At 35.6% G+C, this 12,323-nt stretch overlaps 1 protein-coding gene across 1 annotated transcript; it reads left to right on the top strand.

Annotated features, from left to right (window-relative positions):
- Positions 1 to 496: 496 nt before the first annotated feature.
- LOC133206185 (F-box/WD repeat-containing protein 5-like) lies at positions 497 to 4,845 on the top strand. The gene is made up of 8 exons (XM_061342119.1): positions 497 to 583; positions 693 to 797; positions 1,765 to 2,001; positions 2,595 to 2,769; positions 3,017 to 3,153; positions 3,233 to 3,597; positions 4,186 to 4,380; positions 4,478 to 4,845. The coding sequence occupies exons 1-8, from the start codon at positions 581 to 583 to the stop codon at positions 4,677 to 4,679; spliced, it is 1,419 nt and encodes a 472-aa protein (XP_061198103.1). The 5' UTR covers positions 497 to 580; the 3' UTR covers positions 4,680 to 4,845.
- Positions 4,846 to 12,323: the final 7,478 nt, after the last annotated feature.

The raw sequence follows: 12,323 nt of genomic DNA, 5'->3' as shown, positions 1-12,323 counted from the left end.
AGATGTTTATATCAAGTGGTTCATTTAAGCGCCAAAAGGTATGAAAGTTAATTTAATTAACTTTAATTGACTCATTTAATAATCCGAAAAATTAGAGCGACATGTATTTTTTCGACTATTAGGGTAATAGATCTATTCCAGGATGCATAGGTATGGTCAATGACCTGTCAAACTTTTCGGAAAATTCACTGGATATGGGTATGTAATAGCTAGTGCTACCAATTTTCAATGTTACTTAATTGATTGATGCACAAGTTAGTTTTTATTCTCAAAATTTACAAATATTGTTTAAAATGTATGCTTCGATGTCTTCAACAGCAGTATCCTGGTGAAATTTACTGAATAAAATTATTTCATGTATTATCTTGCTTTTTCTTTTCTTTCTTTCTTTTTTTATTTAGAAGATATGACGCGCACTTTAATAAGGGTTTTTTGGATCCGTGCCTAATTCTATAAATAGATTACTGTTTTGATCCGGTTGCCTCACTGGATACGAGGAAGTGATCGGTTAAATATTTAGATGTTTTCCTTTATTTGATGGAGTAAGAGGAAACATAAAACTATATCTGAACACAGTCAGATGGTAAGTTGTTATTTATATACATTATATATTCGTAATTCAATAAGGTACTGGTTCTGTTTTGTTTAGTACTTCTTGTGGTGTTAGATAATTTTAGAGTTACTTCCCTTAGATCGAGAGTGCTGACGACTGGGAACATCTGACCGATCCAGTTCTACTTCACGTTTTCTCTTATTTGGATAAAAATGAGTTAAACAGCGTATGCAGAACGTGCAAGGTATTAGATTTATGATTCCTTCTAAAATTATGCAATTTTCTTTCTACATAACCCCAAGATGCCTCAAAGACGAACAAGTCCCTATTATCTGTGCAAGCCTAATATTGAATGGTGGCAAAAAAGGTGATTAAAAGTAAGCAAAAAATAAAATAATTACAGAAAGAGAGGAGACAGGATCAGGGCGCCTTTCAGAAACTGAAATTTTAGATATTATATTATGCTAAACATATAATTAGCATTTGCTTTATATATATTTATATAATTACTGCATGTTACGCATGTAGTTCAGTGTAGCATTGAAAATTTTCACCCCAAGAACACTATTGTTAACCAAGGCGCAGCCGATTTTGACAATGATTTTCGAGGGATGAAAATTTTCAATGTTACACTCAACTCCTTAACACTTAGAATCTTACCTGGATTTCGATGTTACTTCGATAGTTATACCAGAGTTAATTATTCCTTGCGTGATTTATTTTAATTAATACTTTCACTGTATAAGATATGTATATTAACTGTAAAATTTTAAAGAGAATGTCCATCATTAACCGAAAAATTGTTTATTTGCAATAGTTTCAGACCTGTAGGAAGCAATTCAGTTTAAGGGGGGGGGGGGGCACAACCAAACATGGCACAACCAAACATTTTCAGTTTTTTTGGGGGGGGGGGGGCACTATCAAGAAAAAATTCCTTGACAAGCGAGAAAAAAAGTCATCACATGTAATTATTGTGGGGGCACATCCACACATCCATAAAATTAAAGATGCTTTATTTTCTATAATAGAATCTTATTTAGGGGGAGGGGGGGGTCATTTTGATACATTTATACTAAATTTGAAGAGCTGGTATCTTCAATGTAACATTTTAGAATAGCAAGTTATCAAACTTGTTTGAAATAAATATTTCATGTAAAATTGAAATAAATATAGGAGAGATATTTACCAAATGCATTTTTTTCTTTCGGTAGAATTGGTATCGAATAGCCCAGGATGAAAGTTTATGGAAAGCGTTAACGTATGTGAATATAGGATGTCGTTACTCTCGACATGACGTCAGTTGGAAATCGGAATTGAAGCGCCTAACTTACCATGCCCCTACCCGTCTGCATCAAACGTGCGAGGGTCACGTGGATGAAATCTACTATGTGTGCTTTTCTAATAGCGGCAAATTCATAGCTACCTGTGGAGCAGACGGTATTGTAAAGGTACGTCAAACCACGGGCACCTGAAGCGTGAACCAACCCCCCCCCCCTTCCCCCAACTAACTAATATAAAATATTATTTTCTCGAAAATATGTGATTTCTCCGTCAATTCTATATCTGTATGTCATTCTGTGCAATTGGTTTGTACTTTTGTAAAAAATTGGCCATATATGGTATAATGAAAAAAACATTTTATTTATGGCCAATTTTTAAACCTTAACATTTTCTTTAAAACACTGTTACACTCTGAATGATGAAAACCACGCCCTCACGCTTGATATAACGCAGCAATGCTTGGCGACGAGTGATATCCCCCCCCCCCCCTCTCCAAAAGAAAAATGTTGACTGTGCAGAATTTATGCGCACACTCACTGTCACTGTTATATATATCAGTATAAACATGATAAAGCATTCAGTATAACATAATAAATATTACATAAACATTGCATATGCATGTAGTTGAGAGTATAACAGAGAAAAATTTTCTCCCCTCGAAAACCGTTTTCAACGTCGGCTGGGTGTAAATTTTCAATGTTACCCTTAACTACAATTTTTATACAATGAAGTTCAGCGTAATTTCTTGTTATTTACATAGGTATGGAAATATGGCAACAATACGGAGCTTTTACACTCCCGTCAAGTCGTGGATCCGCCGTCGTATGCCAACTACGTGGAGTTCAATGAAGCTGAAACGCACCTTATCGTGAACTGTATGATGAGAGAAGAGGGGGGATTACAGGTCGCACTGGCGGTGCTCGCCATTGCCAAAGGCAAATCTTGATTCATCCACTTGTAGATTTTTACAGAACATGCTATATATTGGACAAAAAATTAGTTGGAACATCCAACTGAAACTTAATATAAACGAGAAAATATGATATATTGGAAAATTTTATTCATCTTTTCAGGTTGGAATTATTATAATCTGCATTATTGCATGTGGCATAATAGGTTAGATTTGAATTAATGAGTAAATATACACTGTATGGCATGTTAGATTTGAATTTATTTGTTTAGATCTTGCAGTCGTGGCGGCGAGGCATTCGTGGTTTCCTAATTTTAGAGGAACCTGGCTGACGAATGACACTTTCCTTTTAGCAGATGTATTGGCATACTTTTTCTCCAATGATAACGTGAAGTTAATTAGCTGTAAGGTGAGTGGGGTTTAATACAGACACTTACTGTTTCTATTTTAAAGCTCATATTAACATTCTTTCTCTTTCATTCAATTAGTTCTATGAGGACGAATTGGAAAATCCGGAACTTTATGAACGCCCTCTTCTAGAGCATCTCACGGATGACAATGTGGAATTATGGTCTCTACTAGAAATGGTGCGCGATGAGTATCGACCTCATTTAGTTAAGGTCATTGAGTGGTCAAAATGGAACCAAGATTCTTCAATCGAACGCGTGGAGAATTCCCGACCAAGCGAGAGGGTAGTGATTATATACCAGCAGAGTCTGGAATGGGATATTGTCCACAGACTGGTATTCTATAAAATTGACATAGATTCCGAGACTCCAAGTGTTGCAGAACCGATAAAAATAATCATGATAAACAGTGGTTGTCTGGGAGTGAATCTATCAGCAGATCATAGGTAAGGAGCTGATGATCATCATTCTACATTGTGTTTTTTTTTTACCTGAATTCTGTTATTTCTTGAAATAGTACAACTTTATATCGTCAGTAAAGAGGTGGTCCTGTTTCATCCCCTTTTAGTGTAGATCCAAGTTAACTCAGAGTATGATCTGGGGGAATACGTTTTGGCTACAATTTGCAAAAAGGTTTTATAAAGAGATACATTGTACATTTACATATATTTAGACATCTGCAAAAACCATAAGAAAGCTACAATGTATAAAGTAAACATTAAGCCTATACATGTACATGTATATTGTTCATTAAAATTGATGAAATCATGGTTGATCTGGAGACGACAATAGGAGTTTTCATTTATCTTCATGTACATATTCATTTGTCAGAAGAGAATGCTGACTTAGGTTGTGGCCCATCAGCATTTGCTTAACTCTTTTTTTTATAAATAGAAATTTTTTTTCAAACAGTTCATTCCTTCATTGTACGTAGATGATTTGGGTAATCGCTGTGATATTTCATGTTTAAATTTATTACGAACTTTCAAATACTGACCTGTACTTGTTATTCCATTACTTACCCTGTATTACAGGTACATAGTGTACAATTTAAGGAGGGTTTGTATAGATGGTGATAACAGCTGGTACGAAAAAGATGTCAATACAATGGTGATCAATCTAGCAAACATTGGAGAAAAACCGGAAGTGTTTGAAGGAAACAAAGCTTTAGAGCAGTCTGCAACAATATTTTACTTCTTCCCTAGCATTTCTTCCGATTTCCTTGCAAGGTATCCATCATTTCTTAACTTAAGAAAATCTTTAAAAAATGATGCTTTCATGTTTCAATACATGGTATCTTTTTATCTGTTTCATGTGTCCTTAAAGCGGATCTGAACAAGATGTTGCTTTTCTTTGGGATCGTCATTCGAAACACGTCATCGCTAAATTACCTCACACACTTCCGGATCCAAAAAATGGAGTGAATGCTGTCGCCTTTCATCCACGTGACCAGGAAGTTTTAATTAGTGTAGCAGATGATTGCAAAGTTAGGATATGGATGTCAAAAAACAGAGAAAGACATTTTTAGCTGCAAAATGAAATACTGTGATTAACGCCTTGCGTATACCACTTATATAGTGATATTAAATGAAAAACTGTGTGCAATTAAGTCAAACTCGCTCTGCATAATATTATAATAGTTTTATTAATGTGAATCTTGTATACTTACTGTCAATAAATTATGAAAAAAGTTGTGTCTGCGAGTTAAAGTGGCTTCTTCTCTCGAACTCTTGACGTCGATGATGTAAATTAACTTTGAAATACCCGTAGACTTTGGTTCGTTTTGCGATCGCATGTAACCAGACGCACTAAAATGGTTTGGAAATGATAAAACTTTTAAGTATAGCCACATTTATTGTCGCAAGCCACAGGTTTTGTGTCCGAAGTAGAATGGATACAAAATCTGTGACTTGCGACGATGAGCCACATTTTATTTGAAAATAAAGCAGTTATTTGTTATCGTTTGAAATGTGGTGGGAGCACTCGGATGGGATAGACTATGGTATATTCTTCGACATGTGACGCACGAATGTCCCTATATAATTGTCAGAGGTAAATATTATCCATATACACTGTAAGTCTTTGTGGTCTGGCATTTTCCATGAAATATGAAGAAAACGAACAGTATTCAAGCTCAAAGTCGATTTAGACAATACAAATCGGGAGCAGAGCAAACACGGACCTCCAAAAACATTAGAGGTGAGATCATGTGTCATGGAGGAGTTAGCATCCCCTGCCCATCGGTCACACTCGCCGTGTGCTCCTTGTCATGATTGGGAAAACGGAAAAATCCGTAGACAATTCAGTGTGTAAATTATGGCCTAATTTACAATTGTATGAAAAACGTCAGTCAGCATTTGACTTAATGCTAGGTTGTATTTGCTGACATGGTTGGTCATTGTATTGACCATAGAACTTGCGAAATGATGACTTCAAACGAGACTCTTGATATCCTTGTTTCATCAACTTGTTTGTCAATAGCTTGCCTAATTTTAGAAATTGTTCATACCTAGAGCATGCTCTCGCGTATCGAATCAACTGGGAGACAAAACCCCCATATGCAGGTGATAAGGGTACGTTATAGTTACACTATAGATATTAATTGGTTAGCTGTAAATACACTCACAGTTTTTCATTCACGAGGGGCGGAGCCCCGAGTGAATAAAAACTGTGAGTGTATTTACAGCTAACCAATTAATATCTATTGTGTAAGTTACTTGTACCAGAGGACCAATGAGAGAAAAGCGAGTTGATAAATAGCACCGCCTACTACGAGGTGTCAAGACACGGTCCGGAGTCTGTATAGATAGCTGTCTCCATCTGCAAGGATCATACTTTACTGCGGCACTGCTACTACAAGTTGTTGATAAAAAAATCGGAATTGGTACGTGTGAAGATATTGTACCTCTGAAATGTTGAAGACGCAGAAAACATGATTTTTGTCAGGTACAGGTATAGGGGTAGCGATTGTAGGCTTTTATGTTCAAGCCGTCAACTCTGAAAGAAAAGTTATCTCTCTAGATCGTTTTTTTTTTTTTTTTTTTTGAAAAAAGGGGGGATGGATATGGGAAACATCGGCATTGAACTTTTTCTTTATGGAAAAAAATGAAATGATTTGTGACATTTTAATGAAAGTTTGAAATGGTATTGGAAGTAAAAAAATGCGGGGACTTCTGATGTGAAATTGCTATATGTATTTGGAGACGGGAAAGAAAATGACGAGAATTCGAGATAGGACGTATCATTTACTGATTAAGGATACGCGGAGAAAACATACAGAACCATTTATGAAGCGGACACCGACAAGCTAAATAATGTTAGTATTTTTGAAATTTAAAATGTTGACTTAATTCATTCATCAGCCATTGCCTTGGTCTTGAAATTGACATCATTCATTCATTAGTCAAGGTCTTGACACAGTATGGCTTGATGCCAAAAGGTGGGCGTGACTTAAAAAAAACTGTGATTCTTCTGGCAAATACACCACAGCAACATGAAAGCAAAATCTAAATTTACCGCCAGTCCTATGGTACAATGTATATTGCTACATAAGGGAAGTTGACGATTGAAAAATTGAAGTCATCATGCATGTTTATCATAAGGCTAAGTTCCAGCATCAGGAAACAACTTCAGAATTTTTCCTCATGCTAATCCTAAAGTATTTAAGAATTACCCAAGATTTGCTGCAATGTATTTGCATATGTGGGACTATGTAAAAGTGTAGTAACCTGCTCTCTTGAAGAGCATATTCCATCAGGTCACCTAACCTTACTTGATCGTCGAGTGAAATATTTCTCAGAGTCGTCAGCTAGGTTAGTCATTGTTGTGATGTCCCCCGCTTTCGTTGAAGCATGGGGACATTACATCTCATTCGTCTGTCAATCTCACAAAAACTTTAACCTTAGCCATAACCCCTGAATGTATTTCACATAGCATAACTTGTGACAAGGCCTTTCCGAATATACTACGAATTTTACCTCTTGATCTTGACCTTGGAAGTGTGACCTGTTTTTTAACTTGGCTGCAAGTTTTTCAACAGAAGAGAGGGCTTTTATAATTTATCACTATTGCATTACCCGGCACATGTGACAAAACCTTTCTGAATGTACTATGATTTTTTAACCATCTGATCCTGATACTTTTCAAACATTTGAATTTGGCAGTAACTTTTGCAGAACATATTACTAAAAAATATATAACTTGATGGACAGACAAAACAGTAACATCATTGAACCACAACCAACACCACCCCGAAAGCGGGGATCCACAATTTTTATTACACAATGAACCCACCCTTTTTGACCCATGTCTCTTTGACAACAAAGGACCGTTCACGGTAGCTCAGTCGGTAGAGCGCTCGCTCTGTGATAGGAAGGTCATGCGTTCGAATCTCGGCCGCGACTGACCTAATTCGATAAAAAATAAGTAGCAACTGTTCCTTCGCCATGCGCTCGGCACTTTGAAGTGAAAGTTGCGGGTCCTTCGGATGAGACCTTAAAAACCTAGGCCCCGTGTCACGGCAGGCGTTGGCACGATAAAGATCCCTCACTGCTCAATGGCCCTGAGTGCCGAGTAAAGGTCAAAATTTGAAGCCGTTCATCGGTATATGGTGACGTCTCTATATGAGTGAAAAATACTCGATTGGCATGTATAAAACAACATACAATCAATCAATTGACAACAAAGGTTGTCCTTCTGGGGATCATCTCGCGATCTGTACAAACCTTCATATTACCAAACTATCTGCCAAACGGAAGGTAGTGACTTATCGTAAGCTTCGCCAAATAGACGTTTGTAAATTCAAAATTGGGTTAAGTGCTTTATTTTAAAACTTGTACATAACCTCACCAGTTGATGAGCTTGTTGATAAAAAAAGTTCGTAACATTCTGGAGGCAACAGCACATTACAAACAAAGGAAATCATGTTGTACCCAAATAGTCCTTTATATGTAGAACTACTTGCTGCTTAACGGTGGTTCATAAACGAATTTATCAACTCAAATTTAAGGATGCAGTTAACTTATTATTTGCAAGAAAGATTATTCTAACAAAATAGAAGAAACAAGTCGAAATCCATGGCAGATATACCGACTTATATTACAAGCAGACTAATGGGAAATGTGATAAAATTCTACAATTCCTGAACACCAATGTTAAGAGACACTTGCCAATACCTTTGGAATTTTTTTTCTTGAATAAGATCCAGACAATCAGAAACAGTTTATGTCAAAACATCTGTTCAGAGAAAGAGAATCCTTCTATGCTGATGTTCAGTTCGCTGGTGAATAGTTATGCAAGTTCAACTTAGCGACGCAAGATGAAGCACAAAACATCATAAAAGCAGCTTCAGCCAAATCGTGTGACCTTGACCCGATCCCAACAACATTCTTAAAATCAGGTTTAGATCTTCTACTACCTCTGTTTACAAAAATAGTGAATAAATCATTTACAGAATGTAGTTTTCCTTAGTTCCTTCAAACAAGACATTGTTCGACCACAGAAAAAGAAAGCGGGATTAGAACCAGACTTATTAAAGAACTACAGACCAGTTTCGAACTTTTCGTTCCTTTACAAAATTCTCGAGAAGCAGTTGCTGTTCGCATAAGTCACATGTGTACATAGAATCCTACTTCTTAAATCATGTAGCTCAGCATACCGCCTCTGTCACACAACAGAGACGACACTGTTACGAGTTCATCAAGACATTATGACAGTCTTGGACAGTAATTTTCGTGATTCGCATGTGATGCTGGACCTTTCTCCTGCCTTTGATATAATTGATCACCAGATTCTTCTTAGGCGTCTTGAGTTCTCCTTTGGCATCACACATTATATGTACTGGTGCAGTCCTTGCATAAATAAGATCCTACTTCACTGATCATAAGCAAAAGTAGTCATCGGATCTACACATTCAAAGGACTTTTTGCTTTCTTGTGGAGTTCCTCAGGGTTCCGTTTTCGGACCTGAACTCTATGCGATGTTTCCAAACAAATAGGCGAGATATGCCGTAGACATACATTGTAACATCGTGCCATTGTTATGCCAATGACACTCAGGCATACTTAGTCTTCAAGGCTATGCATACAAGGAACACAAGCGCAAGAGCACAAGAATACTAGAGGAGTGTTTGTCTGACATTAAATCCTGGATGCGCTCAAACCTGTTAAGGACAAGAACGAGATTATTGTGTATTCACCTAAACAACATTCCAGTGTGGCACTGACATGCCAACTTTCCGTTGGAAATAATTTTATTACCAGCATAATGTGTGTCAAAAACTCTTCTTGGAGTCTAAAACTCTTAAGTATGAAGAATCACATTATTTCCATCACCCGTTCCTGTTATCAGTTAGCTACTCAACATTGACCATATACAGTCTCTTATCACAAAACATGCATGTAAAACATGAAAAACATGTACGCATATAAAACCCTGGCGTGTACGTTCGTGCTATCGCGCCTGAACTATTACCAATTATTTATAATTGAAAAAAAAATCATAAAAAAATTAGGTAAAGGTTACCAAAGAGTAACGCTCCATTCCTGAAAAGTAATGGAGCCGAGGCCCCGCTGAAGTCGTCTCCTTTGTCATACAATTTAGTTGTTGGTTAGTCCTTATAGCCTATATTCAGTAAAAATTCCAAATATGAAACAGATGTGGCAGACATTGAGGTGTCTTTTATTTCGAGTTCACTGGGATATACTGGTATCATATGAATGGAACTATTGTTAATTGATAAAAAGTCATCGATATACATGTATCTAGAATGTCCAGTTAAAGGCCACAGCAAGTGTTTTCTTCTTCTCATTTAAGTTTTTGAATAAATCTGATTCACAGGAATTTAAAAACAGGCCGGCTAATAAAGGAGCACAATTAGTACCCATCGAAATTCCAACAGATTGTTGAAAGACCTGGTCTCCAACAACCACGTAGATATTGTCAACGAGAAGAATGTGCCTTTCTCTAACTTTTCGGTATATTATACTTACCTTGTCGTTGGTTATTTGCAAAATTATTTTGTTGATTTTATTTGAACATATTTTATTATGTAATAAATACATAAATGGATTGGGCAGCAGGCATAGTCTATATAAGCCCTCTCCACGGCAAGATTAATTAAAATATACATACTACTACATATAAATACAGGTTCATATCACCAATAAGTTATAGTTAAGTAACACAAAATTGAATGGAATTTAGGAGAAAAAAAATAAGAGTAGAAAAAAAATCAAATGAATACCGGTTTATGTGAAAATGAGAGAAAAAACTGAGAAATGGGAATTACAGCAATTAATGAAAATACAATGAATGTGTATTTGATTTAAACAAGAAACAAATATTTTATAATTTCACATCATTTATGAAACTTCTTGGTTTGTGTAATATATTTATGAACACAATCAAACAATTTCATATTTTTTTGCATAAGGAATATTACTATCACCAAATAACAACAGATTTAGAGATACAGGATGTTGCAGGTCTACACTAGATATACAATTAAAAATAGTATTTCTTTGCTCGACATAACATGGACACTCTAAGAAATTATTTTGTTAAAAACATTCTGAACAATACTCTGAAGTTGATATTAAAAAGATGCTTATTAGCAGGACTATTTTTGTATTCATATGAAGCAGAATTTATTCAGAAACTTCTACGTGAGAAAAAGAAACCGCTTTCTGTGGCCTTCAACTCGACATTTAGATATATCGACAACGTATTATCAATTAACAAATTTACTTTCATTCATGTCGACTCGATATATCCCAGTGAGCTTGAAATAAAAGATACCACAGAGTCTGACACATCTGTTTCACAAAGCTTTATGATAAACGTGGCGACTTCAATTTTTCAATCGTCAACTTCCCTTATTATGTAGCAATATACCTTTATCATCTGCATAATATATTTTTCGTTTAGTCTTGCTAATTCTCTTATGACCTCCGATTTAGTGAAAATGGATGGACAGATGGTTTGCATATTGCCTTTTAACTTTCTAACACTATTCTATAATATATTTAAAAAAAAACTTAATCTATTCAGACAAAGCGGCCAGGTCTTCTACTTCATATTTCGCTCAACGTCTGGCATATTCTTCGACAGAATTCATAATAGAAATGAAGTTCTGCTGCCAATTGAAAGATCGGGGGCTCCCTGTATTTAGGACCTTTTAAAATGATGGCTTTTAGGTCGTGTTTTTCAACTACATTGTATATTAACGTTACCAGTAATGACGTCTCCAGCGAGATCATAGTTGAAAGAAGAGGAAGAGCAAGCACTATTACAATGCAAAATGTAATAAAGACGCAGAATGTACATGTAATCAACACAGTTCTAATGCAATGATGCAAAATGTAGTGATAATTACATTCTGCGATATAACATTCTGCGTTAACTTGTAAAGTCTCTTGCTCTACATATACCATTACATACTGTCATAATTGCTAGGACAAAATTTGTTTTCATGATTTTTTTATTGCAACATATTGAATTTTTTTTTCAAACTGTAACATCTTGCAGCATTCCATTAATATTACAAATCAAGCAACTGAAAATTAGGCATTCAATGGCTGTTGTTCCTTAATTAAAGTTAGTTCAATAAAAAAAATAGGCTCATATCGGGTCTTAAACTTCAGTCAAAAGAAACTTAATAATAGAGGCTATATTTACGATATAAAAATGATACATGCAAATTTTGGTAGCCTGAAAAATAAATACATGTAGTAGAATGGAAAAGAAACTAACACTGTTTTACAGTTGATTTAGAGTTCTCAAGTTGAAAGGTCACCTCAGGGTAAAGGTCACAAGGAGATATTAGTCTTGTAGGAAGGAATTTACAGGCTTAATCTTAGATCCTTTATTCATACTGCTGTTAAATAATCATACAGAGTGTATGTTTATTTATTATACAATTCAAAAATACAGTATCAACAATTGTATCTAGTATTTTCAAGGCCTCTGAGGATGAACCATTTCAAATGTAAAAGATATTATCAGGAATAATGTTTTTCATCATATTTTAAAAGTTGAACTTCCATATCTCGAATACTGATATCTTGAAGACCATGGATATGTCAAAGTGTCCCAACCACTTATTTCTTAAATATTTTACCCTGGAAGATGCAGGTAGTGACCCTAGAATTTTATAGCAACCCTTAACTCAAGA

Source organism: Saccostrea echinata, unplaced genomic scaffold, assembly GCF_033153115.1.
Source record: "Saccostrea echinata isolate AGI-Se365-2 ecotype Australia unplaced genomic scaffold, CSIRO_AGI_Sech_v1 ptg000054l, whole genome shotgun sequence".
NCBI lineage: Eukaryota > Metazoa > Mollusca > Bivalvia > Ostreida > Ostreidae > Saccostrea > Saccostrea echinata.
The sequence above is the reverse complement of the archived record's forward strand: the minus strand, read 5'-3'. Positions and strand labels throughout refer to the sequence as shown.

What these genes read in the sequence shown, in the direction of transcription:
- LOC133206185 (XM_061342119.1), top strand. An exon ending in GAGCAGACGGTATTGTAAAG is followed by an intron (nt 2,002 to 2,594) that starts GTACGTCAAACC and finishes TTATTTACATAG; the next exon opens with GTATGGAAATATGGCAACAA. An exon ending in TCTTCCGATTTCCTTGCAAG is followed by an intron (nt 4,381 to 4,477) that starts GTATCCATCATT and finishes GTGTCCTTAAAG; the next exon opens with CGGATCTGAACAAGATGTTG.